The 21,485-nt window shown below is 35.5% G+C and overlaps 1 protein-coding gene across 1 annotated transcript in view; it reads left to right on the top strand.

Annotated features, from left to right (window-relative positions):
• The window catches only part of LOC149797767 (pre-mRNA splicing factor CWF19L2-like), a 63,354-nt gene that overhangs the window by 19,355 nt on the left and 22,514 nt on the right, over positions 1 to 21,485 (top strand). Inside the window, exons 7-13 of the mRNA XM_089962709.1 lie at positions 1,472 to 2,255; positions 9,375 to 9,541; positions 10,400 to 10,609; positions 12,612 to 12,686; positions 15,189 to 15,254; positions 17,432 to 17,546; positions 19,663 to 19,751. Of these exons, the coding sequence (XP_089818835.1) occupies positions 1,472 to 2,255; positions 9,375 to 9,541; positions 10,400 to 10,609; positions 12,612 to 12,686; positions 15,189 to 15,254; positions 17,432 to 17,546; positions 19,663 to 19,751 (1,506 nt within the window). The remainder of the gene's footprint in view (positions 1 to 1,471; positions 2,256 to 9,374; positions 9,542 to 10,399; positions 10,610 to 12,611; positions 12,687 to 15,188; positions 15,255 to 17,431; positions 17,547 to 19,662; positions 19,752 to 21,485) is intronic.

Raw genomic sequence — 21,485 nt, 5'->3', positions numbered from 1 at the left:
AGTGCGTGCAAACTTTAAATTGTCGTAAATCATACAAATGAGGGTGATTCACAAAGATTAATAACATCAAAACTGATTGACTTAGACATATGCTTATGTTAATACAGTGGAACAGTTAGGAATTTAGTAAAGTCTTTGAAATTATTTTTAGAATTGTAACATGCAGATTGGATATCCCATAATGCACTCGCAGATTGGATTTATGTTGTTCACTTGAAATCATAAATATAAAAAACAGCATAGACCTCAGACTGCTGCTGCATCATGGATGTACATATCTGGGTCTGTACCGTTTTCAGTCATGGTTGCATTGTACATTTATAAATATGGTATAAGACAGGTGACATTGGATCATTTGGATTACAATTTAATGAATAATGAACATCAGTTTATTACAAATTTTCATGGACCATTGGTCTGTGTGATAATTATAGTCTCACTGGTCTGTGTGATAATCATATAGTCTCAGTGGTCTGTGTGATAATGATACAGTCTTACTGGTCTGTGTGATGATCATATTCTCACTGGTCTGTGTGATGATCATGGTCTCACTGGTCTGTGGTAATTATATTCTCACTGGTCTGCTTGATAATTATACAGTCTCACTGGTCTGTGTGATAATTATAGTCTCACTGGTCTGATAGATAATCATACAGTCTCACTGGTCTGTGTGATAATCATTAGTCTCAGTGGTCTGTGTGATAATGATACAGTCTTACTGGTCTTTGTGATGATCATGGTCTTACTGGTCTGTGTGATAATTATGTTCTCACTGGTCTGCTTGATAATTATACAGTCTCACTGGTCTGTGTGATAATTATAGTCTCACTGGTCTGATAGATAATTAGTCTCACTGGTCTTTGTGATAATCATTAGTCTCAGTGGTCTGTGTGATAATGATACAGTCTTACTGGTCTTTGTGATGATCATGGTCTTACTGGTCTGTGTGATAATTATGTTCTCACTGGTCTGCTTGATAATTATACAGTCTCACTGGTCTGTGTGATAATCATACAGTCTTACTAAGTTATTAGTTTTTATGGAAATCATTGGTAGCTGGAGTCAGAATAATCATGTCTCGACAGTTTTGAGAGTTGCGAGGTAATAGGAGTGCTTACAGACAATGAATTTACATGACTGGCATTGTTTTTTGGTAACTTTTGCTGTTAAGATAAATATTTTAAATTTTCTAGGCATCAAGAGGCATACAGCTTATACTACAATAATATGGAGATTTGTTTTCTTAAATGTCAAGTGAACATGCTATATCATATGATGGCCAAATTGTGTGTGACTGAAAATATGCAAACTATTGCCAAACATGCCACCAAAAATTTCAGTGCTGTAAATGAGATATGTAACAGTTTTTATGGATCATAGATATGACAAATGTAGGATCTAGGAAATAGTTTTACATACCTACTGTCATTTTGCGGCATAATAATATTTACACATAATCCTTGTGTTTCAGTCATTGAAAAAGTTAGAGATGATGATTAAGGAATCAGAGAAAGGACAAAGGGGTCATGGGGATGATAGAGGAGGTCAGAGGCCAAGTACTAATCAGCCATCATGGAAGAGAAACAGGTTTATGAAACAAGGTGATGATGATGACATAGATAACAGTAAGAAAGGAAGAATTGATGAAAGAAAAAATAGATACAGCAGTCATGAAGATAAAAATAGTCACAGAAGGTCAAGGTCAAGATCAGTTGAGAGGAGCAGTAGTAATAGATTACATTCTCATTCAAGGTCAGGTTCAGAATCCAGGTCAAAAACATCTAGAAGATATCAAGCCAACAAACATTCTTCTTCAGGCTCAAGTGAGAGTTCACCTTCAAGATCAAGATCACAATCTCCAAGGAGATATAAATCAAGACATTCAAGGTCAAGTTCTAGATCAGGGTCAAATAATAGGAGATCAAGAGAAAGAGAGAGGTCAATTTCACGTTCAAGTGATAGCTCAGCTAAAAGAGAAGATAGAGACAAAGGAAGATCAACAATAAAAGATATAAAGACTGAAAGAAACTCTCTTAAAGGAAGGTTTCTAAGACCATGTGACATTGACTCTGATCATGTTAGTGCTCCTGAACAACAGAGCTCTTCAGGTAGATCTGCAGAAAAAGCTCCAGCCTGGAAGAGGAAGGAGTTGATCAAACCAGTCAAAACAACAGAAGATAAGGGATCAGAGGGAAAATCTGAAAATATAGGTCAGTCAGTGAGGAAAAGAAGGTCACCGTCGTCTAGTGGGTCAGGTAACGTTTGATAGATCTACATCATATTTATTATTATAGTTAGCTGTACAAGGAAAAGAGGAACCTTAGCTTGAGAAGGTACATTTTTGTAGGTGATAACACTATAACCCTAAGGATAACTTGAGGAACTCTAGTTTGATTCACTTGACTTAAGGCAGGGTTTTGATTTGACTCCAGTGTCATTCTCTGCCTACTATTGTTGAATCCCACTCTGATAGTAAAAGGTCTCCAGTTGAACTTGGCCTGCAATGTTTACAAAACTTTCTGAATGAGTACATGGTATGCAGTAGCTGAAACTAGACAGCTTAATTGAAACAGTGAGAAACTCAAGCATTCCTCCAATCAGCACATTAGGCTCTGAGCTGAAGATGCTAATATGTTGTCCATTGACAATGTGTATGCCATATGTCACTCAACTTGCGATTGGTTCATTTGCTTTATGCCTTGTACCGTTTATCATCACATGATTTAGTTATTAAGACCTGTCTGTGCTGAATAGATCTGACAAGCTAGGTAAAGAATCCTTGGGATTGTTGTGATACTGTTTTGTACTGATGAATAGACAAAACTACATGTGTGTTTTGTTTCGAGCAGACAGAAAGAAAAGAGTTTGATAAGGTTTAGAAATGTTGAGACCATCAGGCTGAGACATGTTCTTAAATTGTATCAGATGAGTTCTTTGGGTACCTTTGACTTTGTTTGCTTACTCCGTTCAATACAGAGTTCTTATTAGTGAAATCCAAAAGTACTGCTTGATATCTTTGCTTAGTTTGTTTGTATTTCACGCTATTTTGTTAGAATTATGGTTTAATCATTAACTATGCATTGTGCATAAAGTCATAACAGTGCCATAGGTTTCTGATATTACACTTTCATTCATCTGTTACAACAGTGTTTTAGTGACTACATTACTAGTTTCAGCTTTAATTTGTTTTTGTGTCATCCCAGCACAATGTCAGTTGAAATGATTTACATGCAACTTCAGAGCATGGTAGTTTACCATGACTGTTATTTTGTTTATACTATGTGTACAATGTTTATGATATGCAGCGCCTCTAAAATGCAATCATTGGAAGTCTGAGTTTGCATTTTAGTTAAATAGTCATATACTTATTTGCCAATTTATTCATGTAACTAGTTAGTCACATACTAATTTGCTAATCATTGCTTTATCTCTTCTTGTGCTGTTTTAGGAGAAATGTTTACTATATGCATGAAATGCTTATTCAAAGCAGTCGTCCATTCGGCATTGAAGGGAAGGAAAGATGGAATAAATCAAGGAAGACAACCTTTGGTTTCATTGTTAGTCATACCAATTCATTGGGGAGTATCCCCAATTTTAGGCAGTCCACGATTCACAAGTATCCCCACATGTCCAAGGTTGGCCTTTGGGTCTGCAATTCCGAGTGCATGTGGTTTATGCTGGATTTATTGGATCCAACTCTTAATACTGCCGTACCATTACTGGCCATCCAGCCATCACTGGCTGCTCCGACATCGCCAACCATCCTACTGGCACTAACAGTCCAGCTGTCCCAGCATGGGTACCTTTTCATTGAAATGGTCCAACCAAATAGTTCATATGGGGATCTTAATGATAGAGCTCTCTGTCAAGCCATGCCATCAGCATGTTATCATTACTATTCCAGAGATTTCAATTAGAGATCTGTCCATTCAGCCAAGACTTTGATGTGGCGGGTACTGGTGATTGGCAGACCATCCTATATACCACCAGCATCCGGGCCAACCACACTATTCACTGCAGATCCATTGGATCTATTACATATTAAAACCACATTGTCACTTGCCATCCAGCAGTCACTGGCCATCCAGCTGTTCCAACACGGGCACCTTTTCATTGATCCTGTCCAGCCAACTATGATTTACTGGAATCTGAGTGACTGATCCGTCTGTCCAACCATACGATTGGTGACATGCCCTTTCTGTGACGGAGATTTCAGTGAAAAATTTCTGTCCAGCCAGGCCTTTGCAGTAGCCAGTACTGGTGGTAGCTGGACTGTATTCTATACCACCAGCTTCCAGCCTGACCATTCGCCCGGCAAACCAGCTGCCAGTACTGGACTTCCATATGTTCACTGCTTGTCCACTGGGGAGAGCTAGTGATGTTTACATAGGGATGGAATTGAGCCTTCAAATCACCTGGTTTGTCTTCTCCAGTACTGCAAGTAGACCCAGTTGGGCTTCGACACACAGTGAGTGCTACAAAACTCCATCAGGTCCACCATCCTTCACATCTTACTTAGAACCAACCATGGAATGGACTGATGTTTAGCTTTCAAGCCTCCATCAAGGACATTGATAGGGTGTTGGCTACTTAAGAATGCGCTCCACCCCGACCGCTACTGTAAAGAATTGGTATATCTCAACATGGAGGAAGAGACAGACTTAAGACAAAAAACACCTTCAGTACTGATCTCCTGGCACTTTACAGGAATATAGTAGCTGTTAATATGTCCGCTTGTCAGTTTTATAGGGTGGACAAATTTGTTCCATGGCCAATACTTTGAAGGGTTCAGCCAATTTACTCTTGAAACGACATGTTACATGTCTGTGATCCATGTCTATCCAACCTTGTCATACCGTCACTCTCCAGATTACCCTGTTTGGGTCACCTTTGCTTTTGGGAAGAATATAGGAAGTTAGGTTGGAAGCTCAGGAACTGCCTCTCTACCGTGCTGTTCAACCCACACAGGTGTTTGGAGCCACTCAGTCCCTTCCAGTGTGAAGGGATGTTAAGTGTCCTCTGGACAGGGGATTCTCTGTTACTTGTACACCAACATTGATCGCTAGGAAGCATTCTTACTGTGTTGGTAAGAAATCAATTTTTGCGCTCACTGGATCTACCTGTTCCCTCAGAATGGGATGAGTGGGTGATCCAGGTCATTCTTAGGGGTTTTGTGTTTTGTTCATCAACAATCCCCTCCCTCCTGCTTCACATTCCTCTTCATGAATACACCGTGGACAGTGAATGCTTGTGGAGCATTTGCAGTGGCTTGTAAACTTGAAATGGTGCTTTTTTGTCAAGTTCTTCACTAGATAATATTACATTAGGATAACTTTCTTTCCTACCTCCAATTCCAGTCCTTCTCAAAAACTTACAGGTTATCTCCACTTTGTACCTGCTAGTTGGCTATTGTCATACCTGATTTAGACCAGTTTTTACTTTAGCTACCATGCAATAAAGATGTTCTCTGGATAATACAGTTACATTCTATAACTTATATAATTTAAATTTATGCCTCCACTGTTCTTTTTTCTTTGGTGCAATAGGTCTAAACATTGTTCATATGGTGCATACAGCATATTTGTAAAAATCTGTTGCATTTATTGATATTTTTGAAATTATGTTACTGTTTGTTTTCATTGCAATTGACTTTAAGTGACAAATTATATATATGTTTTCATTGCAGTTGACTTTAAGTGACAAATTATATATATGTTTTCATTGCAATTGACTTTAAGTGACAAATTATATATATGTTTTCATTGCAATTGACTTTAAGTGACAAATTATATACATGTTTCTCCTCCATCAAGCCTCCCACTCTGTTATTCTCTCCTGGGTGTTGACATGGCTTTACTCATCCATGCTAAACCATCAGTCATCTGTTACCTAAGACATGCTTTCTGATAATGCTTGCTTCAGTATGCAGATCAGTGAGCTACATGTCCTCACTGTGGACCCAAACTATATGTAGTACCAAAGGATATATCACTTGCCCTAATGACAGAACCTGGTTTTATTCTGATTCTTGTCTTTAGCTTTGCCATCACCAGCACATGGTCTGAACCAACATCTGCTCCTCTGTAGGCTTTCACATCAATCAGAGTCCTCCAACATCTGTGGAAGGTAGCAAAGTGGTCTGTTTGATTCATTTTGTCTGAATCTGGAGATTTCCATGTATCCTTTTAGATCCTTCAATGGGTGAAAATTTCCAGAAACAATTCTTGAATGAATGTAAATGACAAACAAAAAGACATACCTCTTCACAAGATAAATGGTAAGTGATGAGATGACCAATGGTAAATGATGAGATGACAAATGGTAAGCATTGAGATGACCAATGGTAAATGATGAGATGGCAAAAGGTAAATGAGGAGATGACAAATGGTAAATCATGTGATAACAAATGGTAAATGATGTGATAACAAATGGTAAATGATGAGATGACATGGTAAATGATGAGATGACAAATGGTAAATGATGAGATGACATATGGTAAATGATGAGATAACCAATGATAAGTGATGAGTTGACAGATTTTAAGCATTGAGATGACCAATGGTAAATGATGAGATGACCAATGGTAAATGATGAGATGACCAGAGGTAAACATTGAGATGACAAATGATAAATGATGAGATGACCAGTGGTAAACATTGAGATGACACGATGAGATGACAAATGGTAAACAGTGAAATAACAAGTGGTAAACAAGATGTTTGACTGAAATTAAAAATGCAGAACAAATGCATTTTTATGGTACGTATTTGTTTTGGGGTCTGTATGTAGTAACACATTTACAGCGCCCCTCTTTAAGTTCTTTATGTCCACCCCCACCCACATCCTGTGATGGGGATATTGGTTTTGCACCATGTATCTAGCCATCACACTTACATCATAAGCAAGGTATCTTAAAACCTGACTGCAGTTTGATACCTTCATTGGGTCACAGGACCTGATAAAGTTCTACTAACTTGTCTTAATTTCAAGGTCACAGGGGAGTATTTTGTGTTAAGCAGGGGATGTCAGTATGGTTTGATTGGTTTAGAGTCAATTTGATGTACAGATGCCTTATGAAAAAATGGATGGGGACATGATTTTATTAGCTTTTCGTGACCTTGACTAAACTTTCAAGGTCACATTAACATTATGTTTGGCAGGGGAAGTTTTACAGACCTTCTAAAGTATGTTAGTGGCTTTGTAACCAAATTAGTTCTGATTGGATATTTAGAGAAGGTTTCAGTACTTGATTAGGTTGCAGTGTCTGGTCAAACGTTTAGGGTAACAAAAGGATACTTTGTTGTTCTTGAAATATCAGCTGATCCGGCTTGACCAAATTTGAAATGCAGTAGCCATATAGGGGATTCCTAGACCTGATTAGTTTTATGGCCTTGAGCAAGTTTTTAAGGTGACACGATGACATTCGGCGTGCATTGGGCATTGATGAATACTGGTTCCGTGAGAGAGACCCAGATAGTGTGTAAGCACGATATCTTGAGTGTTTAACTGGATTACAACATCCTGTCATTGCAGACTCCCCTACCCCACAGAATACCTTTTCTCAAAGAACATTTCTGGGTCTTTTCTCTTGTATATCTGATTGTTAACAACTGTATGAACTGCATGTGTCCATAAAGGTGTAATATGTATTGCTTTTCTTTATACTTTTATCTACATTAAAATGGCACCATAATTTATTATCATAAATGGTTTCCAAGGTATGCATAGGTGAACTTCCACTTCTTTGCACAGAATACCAACCATTGACCTTAGAAATCTGCTTAAGGTCGGCAGGATCAAAATTTTGTCTATTTTGGTCCCATGATGCTAGAATTATCTTTGTCACATAAAGACTTTCTCATCAAAGACAAAAGGTTGATCATCAACCTTCAAAACCAGAGACATTCTGTATCACACTGCTAACACAATTTCTTTCACATTGTTTAATTTAGAGCTCTAAATAAAAATGTAATAAGTGGGGTATATTTTGAACTCTGTATAACACAAACTGTCGATCTCAATCTGAGTTTTAATCAAGACATTAACCATGCCTTGGAGTATATTTTGAACTCTGTATAACACAAACTGTCGATCTCAATCTGAGTTTTAATCAAGACATTAACCATGCCTTGGAGAATGCATCAAAGGGATTAGACAAATTTAGAGCACGTTCTGTGGTTCAGTTTGAGTGTCCTGAAAGTGATCAAGAACAATAACTTAGATATGTATGGAACATAAAGAACTTGCTCAGATACTATGGCTTGTAAGATCAAGTGCCATCTTAAGCATGGACCATAAACCTTGCAGGAGTAATACACTCTCATATTTTTACTGAATGCTTAAAAAATTGTATTTAATTATTTCTTTCTCCACTTTTGGTCAGTTTGTTTGTGTAAAACTGCCAATATGCTAATTGTTTAGATATTTCCTTTCTGTTTTTGTCAGGGACCTGTGCAAGTACCAGTATCAGGTTGTCACAGAATGATATCAGTTGTCACGATTAAGTGGGGTGGGTGGGGAGAGATGTTTTTTATTTCAAAATCATTTTCCTCCTTGTTTTGCATGGACTTCTAAAGACCTATATTAGTTTTTTTGAAGTCGGTATTGGATAGACACTTGACATAGTAATCATTCAGGCATCCATGTATGCATCTGTCTGTCTGTGTGTCCATCCATCTCCTTGATTAACCTTGCCATCAAAGTTTTTTACTAGTTAAATATAAGGTGGGCTTGAAAAGAAAAGGTTTTCATGTAATGTTGATAAATTCTTACCCTCTGATATAATTATATTGGTGACAGTTCATAATTTTTGACTTATTGTCCAGAAAGGATGATGTAATTAAAAGGTATATGAATTTTTAAGTTTGAGTCTGTTTAAAAAATTGGGCTGCTCTCTATACTGGCATATGACTTGGATCAAACTTCAAACAACATCAACACTTATCTGCCCTTGCATAATGTGCTGGCAGATTTCTCCTCACACAATGAATATACCCTGATCTGCCAGCATGTTATGGGATGGCAGATCTGGGTCTATGTAGTTTGCCTTTAGACTCTTTATTAGCAAGCACATATGGTACTTGCATGAAGTTCCACTTGCCTAACAATGATTTTGTTTAGTAGTCCTGGCTAGTTGAACTGGAGATTTGTCCACCCACGATGAGATAGCTGGGTTCCTTAATTGAATTTAATAGTTACTAAATAAATAAAATACCAAACCAAAAATAAATCATTTTTGATTTTAAACTAAACTTAATTAAATTTTATGCTGGGGGAAAAAAGTCAAAATTGGATACCCCCAATCACACACAGAAGTGATCTTGAGTGTTCCTTTTTATGTAAATAATTTTAGTGAATATTTTTAATTCTGTCAGAATCATCAAGCGACAGTTCTGGCAAAGAACAGTCTGAAAGTGATTCTGAGGGATCAGAACAGGGTCAGAGGTCACCAACCCCTGAGCCAGAAGTCAGGATCCTATCTGAGAAAGAAATGAATGACTTGGGAGCAAAGATTGTTAAGGCTGAACTGATGGGTGATGATGTAAGTGAATTCACATACCATATTGTTAGGTTTTATTGTATACTATGAAACCAATAAAATAATTTCTTTCTTGCATACAATTTTTCTTACCTAGAACATTTTCATATCTTAATGTGATTTTTGTGCAGAAAATTATATTTAAAAAGAGCAAAACTTTACAGGCAATGAAAATGTGATTTTACAGTCTCTATCTACAGTAGACAGTGATGATGTTATGTAGAGTGATCTGATGAATCGGGAATTACATACTTGCTAAGTAATGGAGTACAGTAAAACCTTGACTATCCACACTAGTAAGGGGATATGACAAAGTGTTAGATGATCAAGTGTTCAAACAAGAGTTTAGCAAAATGATGGGTCTCCTCTGCTAAACCATAGCAAAAACAAAAAAAACCCTTGTAAAGTCACTCGAGCAAGAACAGTAGGCCACTGTGACCTACTTTGTGAATAGTACCCTCCAAGATGAATACAACCATGAAGTTTCATGAATACACACAAGAACATAAAAGACTGAACTAAAACTTTGGGATAGATATTATTGCAGGAATATGAAGAGTGGGCCACTGTAACCTCCTTTTATTTTTGATGAGGACCCTTCATGATGAATACACCTATCAACATGGCTGGGAAAATATGTTTTTTAATCCACTTGTCCTGAACAAGAGATTTTAAGAGCCAGCATCTGAATATTAAGAGAAAACAAAGTAGCTGTCAATAGCAACTGAGGCCCCAGGTGGCCGAGTGGTCTAGGTCTGACTAACACTTAAATATTTTATCTTGGCACATATTGCAGCAGTCAAGCTTTGTATCTATAGATGTCCCCCAGTGTGTGTTACATTTCTTTACTTTCCAATGCAGGAATTGGCTCAGAAGTTGAAGACACAGATTGAGGCAGCTAGGCAGGCCAAAGTGGAGTATGAAAAGACTGGGAAGTCGCAAGGTCACGGTCGTGGAGCTGAAGAAAATGTTGTTGTTCTGACACGCATGGATAGAACTGGTATGACCAGGCCAGTTCCAGAGAGACAACATCCAATGGAACCCAAGAAAGGAAGGAGGAAGAGTAAAAAGGTACTCCATCTGGTAAAGCCCTCAATATCTAAGGTGTCGAATTTTAAAAGTTATAAATGGCGAGGATTAATTTTATGTTCATATGACTGAATGTTTAGTGAAATTTCTATACCTAGACAAGTTTATGTTAAATTTATATAACTAGACATATGTATGTTAAATTTATAAACTTAGACATGTTTATGTTAAATATATAAACCTTGACATGTTTATATTAAATTTGTACACCTAGATATGTTTATATTAAATTTATATACCTAGACACATTTATGTTAAATTTATATACCTAGACATGTTTATGTTAAATTTATATACCTAGACATGTTTATGTTAAATTTATAAACTTAGACATGTTTATGTTAAATATATAAACCTTGACATGTTTGTATTAAATGTATACACCTAGACGTGTTAATGTTAAATTTATATACCTAGACATGTTTATGTTAATATATGATAGTGTAGAGGATAAATCTATTGTCCCATCGGTTCATTACAAGTTACAAATTGTACTCAGTAGAATTTTATGAGACCTGCAAAAATTAAGATAAAATTTGTATCTTTTTTAAAATATTGTTCTTAATACCTTTTTTTTATTTCATTTTTTATCGCCTAATGTTGTGTTCTTAATTTTGGGTATGTAGAAAATATTTGGATTTTTTTTCCAGCCTTGATACTGAAATATTTATTTCAATTCAGACCCGACATTAATCAGTTTCCATATAAGTAAATAGTTTAAAGTAAAATTTGTTTGTTGTTTTCTTTTTTTTTTTGTAGAGGGAGTTATATGGTTTTCAGGTTAAATAGTTTTGAGAAAAGTAGACAGAGCCCTATAGTTATAAGTTTGATTGTCTGTCCATCTGTCTGTCCATCAGGAATTTGGTAGTAGGATAATTTCAGTGGGAATTGTTGGATTTATAAAAACTAGGTATGCAGCTCAATCCTGGAAACATTTAATTTCTGGCCTGCTCTGTAATTTACATGAGTTATGTTATCCATATCTCTTGTTCATTTTGACTACATTACTTTCCCAAAGATTTTGCCTTTTTAATAAGATTTGGCATGCAGCTTTACATTGATAAAAAACATTGAATGAGTTTGATTTACTGTTTTCCACAATATGATTTACAGGAGTTTTGTCCCCATGAATGCTGGGCTTGTCTGCTTGCAAATGCTTATCTCAAAATAATGAAACTTGTTTTGAGCTGTATCTTTATTTGCACAACCATGCATTGTGACCTCTGGTCTATGTACTGTTAAACCTGTTTATAGAGGCACTTGTTAAAACAGGCCTTTGTAAGCAGATGTCTGTTATATTCAGGTAACTATGTTAAAGGCATACATGGAACTTGAGTACTTTTGCTTAATGTAAAGTATATTTTTGTCAGCCAGCATGTAGTTTATGAATTGAATTGACACAGAAGCATTTAGATCTAATGAAAAAAATATGGGGTTTAATTTGACCAAAATGAGTTCTAAAATTAAGACCAGATTTAAGAAATCAAGAGTAGTCAGTTTTAGGTGAGAGATAAATTCTGGCAAATCAGATTGCTTTATTCCAGACTTAGGTTTAAGTCTAGAGTTAAGTTCTTTTCTTTGTATTTCGGTGAAACCTATCAAAACTAAGTTCTTGATATAAAGGACAACTACACACAAACAGCAGCATATAAATACCTTAATGTCATTTTAATTTATCTACCTCTTTGTAAAAGACACATTTCCACAGGAGGACAAGCTGGAGGTGTGATGGCTCAGTGGTAGAGTGCAAGTCTTTCAGCCTAAAGACTGGGTTCAAATTCTATCTGGACCACCTTGGTCAGCTCCTGTGGCATATCCTGGGCAATGTACTTGACTGATTGTCTCAGTTATATATGTAGTCATTAATATTCTGATGTGTAATTAAATACCTACCAACCAACCAACCATACTTTATATGCACATGCCACTGTATCAAGTTTGGACTTTAAATATGTCATGTTTGATGAATTTTTTCTTATTTTAGGTTGAAACTCATGGAAATGTTGGAGAGAGGAAAATGTACTTTGATGATGATGACAGATATGATCTCAAAGAATTGGTGAGTACAGTGTTTGTAAAGAAAGAAAATAATCTTTAATCAAAATTTTAAAAGCATATATTGTAATGTAATCCAAGATTTATTTTTATATTTAATGTGGGTGTTTTGGCCTTTTAATGTAGCTTTTAACATTTTCTCAGTCATCACTATGATGTTTGCCTTGTGGCAGTTTATAGTGATGTCTAGCACTGGGGCATCATGCCTCAGACATGTAGCATAATGTCCCACCCAGTCACATTATCCTGACAGCAGACTGACCAGTCCTAACACTAACCTCTTAATGCTGAGTGCCAAGTGAGGCCGCTGCTAATACCATTTTTATAAGTCTTTGGTATGACTTAGCAGGGGTTCAAACCCATGACCTCTTGCATCTGATGTGGATTCTCAGAACCACTAGGCCACCAAAGCGGTTTTATATTTAATAATCTATTTCATTGAAGGTGGCCTAATATTTTTACAAAATAATGAAAAAACTGCAAAATAATTGTTGCTTAGCAATAATGTCTCTCCCACTGGTGAAAATTCAGTAAAGACTGTAGAGAATCTGTTTGAACCCTTTATATTATCATGACAGTTTGACTTGGGCAGAATCATTCTGTCAGACTGTATTGAGAAATGTGAACCATTTTGACTTTCAATGGCAGAATCATTTCAACTATATTGAGGGATGTGAACCAGTTTGACTATGGCATAATCATTCTGTCAGACTTGTATTGAGAGATGTCAACCATTTTGACTTTGGCAGATTCATTGTCAGACTTTTATTGAGGGGTGTCAACTATTTTGACTTTGGCAGAATCATTCTGTCATACTGTATTGTGGGATAACCATTTTGACTTTGGCAGAATCATTCTGTCAGACTTTATTGAGATATGTCAACCATTTTTACTCAAATAATCTATGTGTAAATTTCTTGAAAGGCTGATGAAAATCACTGTCAAATAATCTTTGTGTAAATTTCTTGAAAGGCTGAAGGAAATCACTGTCAGATAATCTTTGTGTGTGTTTCTTCAAAGTATGAGTATGTTATGCTTGCAGATATTTTTTGGGAAAGATATTCTTATTATTTGGTTAGAGTGTTTGCCTCAGATGTGGGAGGTCATGGGTTTGAACTCCAGCTGAGTCATTCCAAAGACTTACGAAAAATGGTACTAGCAGTTGCCTTGCTTGCACTCAGCATTACGAGGTTAGCGTTAGGACTGGTCGGCCTGATGTCAGGAAAATATGACTTGGTGGGACATGACGTCAATCCAAAAACACACACTTGTTATTTATATTAAAAAATGTCATATTTTACTCTATTTAGTGTTTTGTTTTGGATGGCAAAAACTACTTGATCAGTGATGTATTTTTCATTCAAAAGCATACAGAAATATTTCGGTGAATACAAGGAAAGAAAGAAAGTCAAGCCCTAACAACAAAACCATTGCTTATGTCATTGTGCTATCCCTGAAGTCAAACAGCAAATTAATTACACTATGTGTGTACTGTAATGATTGAAACTAGTGTTACTTGATTAGTTTGATCTAATTATTTAATTTACAGAAATATACCAGTATCTTGAACAATGCAGCTTCATACATGAAGATAAGATCTGTCACTTTTGTTACAAATTTCAGTTCTCATATGCCATTCATGAAACCTACACAAATAGAGCTGAAAATAGCTCTCAGAGTTTGACACAGAATAAAAGAAAGAAAAAAACAATAAAAGTGAAACCACAAAAGCCAAGGCAATGCTAATAGTATTTTGGTGGCGGGAATGAGAGTAGAGGTATTGATTGGTCAAAATCTAAACATGACTAACAGTTCTGATGAATCGATCCAAATTCAGTAATGACACTTTGTATAAAACAAATCAGAAAATGAATTACATTCCAATGCTTTTTAATTCACAACAGTATTAAAAACGTGATGTAACAGTTTTGTTTTATGCTTGATTATATTTTAATCAAATTATTCTGCAATGAAATTGATTCTAAGATACAACATTGTTATATGACTAGGGGATAGATTTTAGTATTATCTACCACGATGTTATTAAAGAAAGTGTCACCCTTGTCTGCCCAGCCTTTGTCCTTCCTCCCATCCATTAGATGCAACCTGAATATTCTAAATTTTGAAAAGGAATTCATGTACACTGTGCATTGTAAGAGTAGGGTGCAAATGTTTTTTTTAACATATGTTTAGTTTGATGAAATGCAGCTTGTATCTTTTTCAAGAAGGCACAGTTTTCTCTGAAGATTTACAGTTACTGTATCACATATTTGAATGGCATAGTATGTTTAAAATTATTAAACTATAAATTTTCCATACAGTTAACACTGTTGGACAAAACTTTGTGGCCAGTGATATAGAGGTTGCCTGGTATACAGAAGTTTATTTACTATTGGAACAGCCTTATTGGGACCAAAATATAGAGCCCGTCTGTAGAGGAAGTGAGGTTCCATCATTCCCAGTTTTCAATATATTTTAACAGTTTAGAGTTGTGCTGACTTTTCAGGTCCGGCGTGAGAAGATGGGAACTGCTGAGGACCAGAATCTTATGTTTGCTAGACTGGCTGGAAGAGTAAGTAGCCATCTCTTGTGTGTTTATTCTTTTACTGTAGAACCTCAATCATGCAAATCAAGATTATGCAGAGTTTTGGTTTATCTGAACCAATGTAATATCCCCCCAAAATATTTCAAAATATTTTAGTAATAAGAAGACCCAATCATCCACACCTTTCTTTTTCCCATTTTGAATTTTGATAATTCAGATTCTGCTATATGTGTGTCTGAGTGTGTGTGTAAATTTCAAGGAAGTAAAGAAGTGCTAGTACTGTGTAGAAAGTACTTAATTGCTGCTGGTTTTGCAGTTTTCATACTTAGTCTGACAGAATTCAGCTGATAGTTTGTCAGATGCTTTTGCTTTTCCTGCCATGCTATGAATTCAGCTTGTCCGTTTGCTCCTTGCATACATATGTACAGACATACGTTCATCCTACATTTCATACCTGTGAATTTGATTGTCATGTGAATACAGATTACCCATGTTTGCTATGTTTAATCTACATTAGTTAGATGCATGTAACTTCATACAGACTCTCTGCATGTATGCAATGTTTGGTGACACATGCTTCTTCCATTGTATCGACCTTGCATACCACAGGTAAACAAACATGGTCTATTCATAAGGCAGATTATATCACAAATGTATGTTAAGTAAAACATTTAATTAGTTTTAAAGATTTTAAAGAAAACTATATGATACAGATGATGTTTAAGTTAGGTTATTCCCTCTACGCATCAAGATGTAGTTTTGAAAATTCACTGAGCTACAGATACTGGTATCATTTGTGATGCTGAGCTGAACTATAACTGTTCAGCTGCAGTATGGTGATGTGGATGCATTTGATTCAATTCCAGCTTCAGCAATCCACTGAGGGAACTATAAGCTGGATACCACATCATCATCCTTGGAGGCTGGGTCTAGTTCTGGTACTTGTTCAGACTGGTCATCAGTGGTTAAATTCTGATGCACAGCTTATACATGAGTTGTGTTTGAATTTTTATCAGCTGGACAGTAAGCATCATTGTCCTGATCAGTAAATAGTGACCATGTTATGCGGAATTTAATCAAATTGAATAAATTTGACATATAAGTTTTTTCGTTACATTTCTTGTTTCATTATAGAAAAAACTTTACAAAGGACTGAGACCAGAATTGACCATTGGGTCATGGACTGAAATATTTTCATGATGAAATGTAGGATTATAGTGTGAATATACCTCCCTGTTTGTTTGTACCTCACTACTGATTTAAACAATGAAAAACACAAATCAGATAAAATATGCACAGAACTTAGTTCTTTTATTGATTTATAATTTCAAACCTGATTATACCCGGGGGTGGCCCTAACACCGTTATTGTCTGTGCATTTCTTTCCAAATGGAAATTTTCGTTGTGAAAGACGACCCTGCTTGCTAGTCATTTCCAATTCCTGGACAAGTCCAGCTTCAGCAGAGGGGTGTATACCAACTGCACGTGTATGTACATAGAAGGAAAATACTATGTCATCTGCTTCCAATATTTATGATGTCGAAAGAAGCAATAGAAAAGAATGACAACTACAAATTTGCCTTCCACATGGATTTAAAAAGCAGTGTAATTTCTGTGTTCATGTGTGCAAAGGGATATAACTCTAAACTCTCAACATTATGGTAATTTATGCAGTTATCCAGTGGTTAGCGAAGAGGATGAATTACTGTTGTCTGAGGAACATAGACCCGCCCATAGTATATGCAGTTTGGCGCTGTGTTAGTATGAAAAGTCTGAAATGCAATCAACTAATTATAGATGAACTGGGTGTTCCTATGCCTATTTCTTGCCTTGAATTTATGAGGAAAAAATCCTCATTCCTTTCAGAATGGAAGTCTTGTATATAGCTGACAATACTGTTTCTTTTGGCTTATCAAAGTGGAAAGTAATCCATTTACAATGCAGATTACTGATCTGTACTTGCTGCTAATAGATTATTCATGTGGGGGAGGCAACTCATGATGTTTCCAAAATCATCTGTTGAATTTATGTATAATAATACCTAAATGTGTTTCTGTTTTGTTGCTATTAAATTATCATGACTATCATTTAAAGTATGAAAGAACAGCAAGAAACTACGTGGCTAACTAGGGATTTTATTTTCCTACTTTCCTATGTTATTGTTACTGTTCTTTTTTTTATAAATTTGTTGCATTATATTCTAGCACATGGATAAAGCTGATGAAGATTTTCAGATGGATGACATCTTTGTACAAAGAGCTGCCAAGCAGCTGTCAGAGTCAAAAATGGAGGAAAGGGACAGATCAATGGCTATTTTTGGTCAGTTCTAGAGATATCTCTTCTAGTAATTATTTAAAAACTTACATTTCTTGGCTATTATTTCCTTGATTACAGTTCCATTTACAAGTGTCTGGAATTAGGAGAACTGACATTTTTTTTCCTGGGAAACCTCAGTTTATTGTTTTATAAGCCAGAAGTGGAGTTTAAGTCAATCTTTTTTTCATGTTTCTTTTGTTACTTTCTTTTAATTCTATTATAGTGTGTTACATCCCTTCTATTGATTATGGTCTCAGCAGCTCCAGTGTAAATGTTGCTGTTGTAGAAGTAGATTTTGCTGGTGCATTTAATTCCTGGAAAATAAATAAAGTTCTAAATAGCAGATTTCAGTGAAATCGAATACATTGTTACCAACAGCCTCAGGGAGAAACATATTGACCTGGGGGTGGGGTTAGCTCAAAGTCACTATTGAAATAAGATTTGGCCATTGTATTTTATTTCCAGACAATTACTTAAATACTACAAAATGAAATGCAGAATAAGACAAAGTGATGAATGAAGAGAAGACAGGATGGCATTAATGTAAACACATTATGTTGACTAATAAAAGAAAATAAATTGAAATGCCAAAGCATTTCATGAATGGATTTGAATGTCAGTTAATTTCAAGCTGCCACTAAATTTTGATATTTGAAATCCCTTTTACATGATAATCCAGGATAAGATTCTTTACATTGAGAAACGTCTTTTCCTCCAGTACAATCTATGACATTGCTCATGTTGACATAGACATAGAATACAACTGACATTGATGTCATGATGTCATCACTGTTGGATGTGCCTGTACAATCATTATTTAAACAACTATGTTTTGACACTTATTGCAGTTGATATTATTTTTAATCCTGATAGATTCAGTATTTTCTTTTGCATTTTATGCATTTATTGTTTAGTTACAGAACACATCTGTTAAGATACAGAAGCTAAGGTTCTTTTCAATTCTCAAAAATGGGAAACCTAACTTAGGTAAATGCATTTCATTTTGTTCCAAATGAACAGAAATGAATAAATGGGTAAAGTGAAAAATTTTGTACTCTGCATTTCTAAAACTACATGTAAAACGATGAGATTTTAGATAAAACGCAAATGTGAACATAATGAAGACAGAACTCAAATTGAATGCAAACAAAATGCAGATATGGTGTAAATTTCAGAGTTTGTAGCTACAGCTGAGTTTCTTAGGTTTCTACTTCCATTTTTGTGACTTCATGATATTCGGCTTATCAAACCTGAAAATAAGCAATGTAAGCAATACACATGCCTTAAAAAGTACACACCCCTCCTTTTGGTAGAAACAAAACATTTTCCTTGCTGAGTACGCTTTTCTTGAAATGCTTCATGTGAAGAAAATGGCTGCTGAAATTCCTCTACAACATCATGGTTTTCATAGAACTTCTTTCTATGCATGTCTGACGTCTCCATATACATATATAGGTTTAATGGTATAGCAACACAATGCTGGATATATAGTGCTGATTCAAAGTTGTTCTAAAAATTAAAAGATAGTTTTAAAAAAATAAATCATTCAGGAATCTAATATCTCATTACTATTTTCATTTTTATTAAATCATTCGCGAAAGTAAGTCTTACATATGCTTTGTTCAGTGCAGTCATATTAAGGAGAGATAATATGCCTCCAAAGTGGAGAGATCCCACCTTACTGAAGACAGGAGGAGCCAACTCATCTGGTATGTACATAAATATTGTAGGGACAAAGTTCATGATAATCTTGATATGAACTTAAACATTGTGAAATTTACACACACACGCCACCAATCATAAATGCATAAGGTGGGTATTATCAGTGTATCCCCTAGGGGTGCAAGACTGAGAGTAAAAAATCTCCTTGGTGTCAAAATTGATGGTCAAACTGTGTAAAAAACAAACTTTGGTATCAAAACTGGGGGTCAGATTAAAAATGTGGGGTCTCTGAAGCGCAAATGAGGGTAAAGGGAAACACTGTATTATGTAGAATATGTCCTGTAGGAAAAGTTTACTCACTGAACTGCAGTTAGGTCCATATTTATTGCATTCTTTTATGATATGTTGTTATAATTGTTTGGATAACATGTTATATATTTAATTTTCTTTATTTCAGAACACAAAAAGATGAAAGGGGCCATGGACAATTGCCATTTTTGTTTTGAGAATGTTGCTAAGCATCTTATTATTTCCATTGGTGTTAAGGTAAATGAAATTTGTATTAAATTTTTCTGTGGAAACTCTAGGGAATCCCTATCACTTTTAGTTTCGTTTGTTATAAGCCCGAATGAATGAGTTTTGTGTCTATAGAGAGGGCATATAATGATGCTTGCATCCGTGTGTTATTGACATTTCACATTCATCATAAAATTTGTTTCTGTTCCATTCATTTACATTTGAAGAACTACATGGTTTGAAGTACTTAATGCATTGAAAACAAATTCTGTATGAGGCTTTACACTTGGTCAGATTTGATTTTTTTGTTAAAATGCTGAAATGTATGAAGTTATGGCCCCTGTAGAAATGTTTCTTTCAAGTTTGTTTCCACTCAAAAGCTTTTATGGATTGAAACCTAATTTGGTATGAAACTTTGCATTGAAAAGATCTGGGTTAGGTTTTGATCTTTAGTAGGTTTTATATGCCTTCTATAAAGTTGAACATTTTATGTTATTATGTCTGTCCATTTATCTGTCTATCCATTTGTCTGTCTGTTACAAATTTTGTTTTCAAGTAACTCAAGTTGTCCATCATCTACAGTTAATAAACTTTGTGAGTGGCTTGCACTTGGGATAAGAAAGAATCCTGTTTAGTTTTATGGTAAAGATTACTGTGACTGAAGGAAGAAACATGGTTTCTTCACAAAAATTTCAGTTCTCCAGAATCTGAAGTTACCAAACTTTGTGGTTGGCTTGCATTTGAGGTATGTAAAAACTACATCAATTTTAGGGTAAAAAGTTAGAGGTCAGAGTCACTGACTGAAAGAAACAAAAATGGTTTCCACACAAACAGAGTAGCTCAGTATCACATTCTTGGATCAAACTTTGTCAATAGCTGCCAGATAGGTACGGAAGAAGCCTGTTGATTTTGAGATTTAAAAGGTTAATGGTTGCTGAGACTTCTTTTAAAAAAAATGTTTTTTACACAGTAAAACACTCTCAGAGCAGCAACTTTTAATCATTAGGTGCCGAGACAAATTCCAATAAACATCATTGAACACCTAAAGTAACAGTTCAGTGTTCAACTAACGGTTGCTGAATGTTTTTACAGATGGAAGAGAGCTACATGAAATCTGAGCTAAGATCATTTCAGTTTCATTTCGAAGATGAGACTGAATGGGCATGGAAAGATGAGACAGAATGGGCATGGAAAGAGAGACTGCTATACTATGATTGCAAAAGTATAGAGATACATTAAAATCTCACTTCTATGTGGATTGTTCAGACATCGCTGCCATACATTTGAAAATAGCTTGAAAGTTCCTATAAACTTGCATATTTCTGATTGTTCTCATTTTTCACACTTTGTATTTGTTTTCTATCTAGATCTAATGTTCTGGAACAATGCGGCAGCCATATGTTGACTTTGTATATTTTTACAACTGTTGAGAACTTAATTCAGCATGATGGCACAGGCTAATTAATGGATTAGTTTTCCCTACCTAATTACAATGCATGATTGTTGCTGACATCACAGTGACACCAGGGTGTAGATCAGTATTTTTTCTTGTTATAATCACACATTGTATACAACTCCTAAGCATTTGCTTCTGGATCATTCTTCAAACATTGCAGTAATACGTTCAAAAATAACTTGCGAGGTTTAATAAAATGTGATTATTTCTGATTCTTCTGTCTTTTTTGGTTTTTCTCCTTCTCTTCCATGCAGATGTGCATTGACGGACTGTTTATTTGTACATAATGACACAGTCATTACCATTTG

This window comes from Sinohyriopsis cumingii, chromosome 6 (assembly GCF_028554795.1).
Source record: "Sinohyriopsis cumingii isolate HCF-2022 chromosome 6, ASM2855479v2, whole genome shotgun sequence".
NCBI lineage: Eukaryota > Metazoa > Mollusca > Bivalvia > Unionida > Unionidae > Sinohyriopsis > Sinohyriopsis cumingii.
This window is presented reverse-complemented; position numbering and strand designations above follow the sequence as displayed.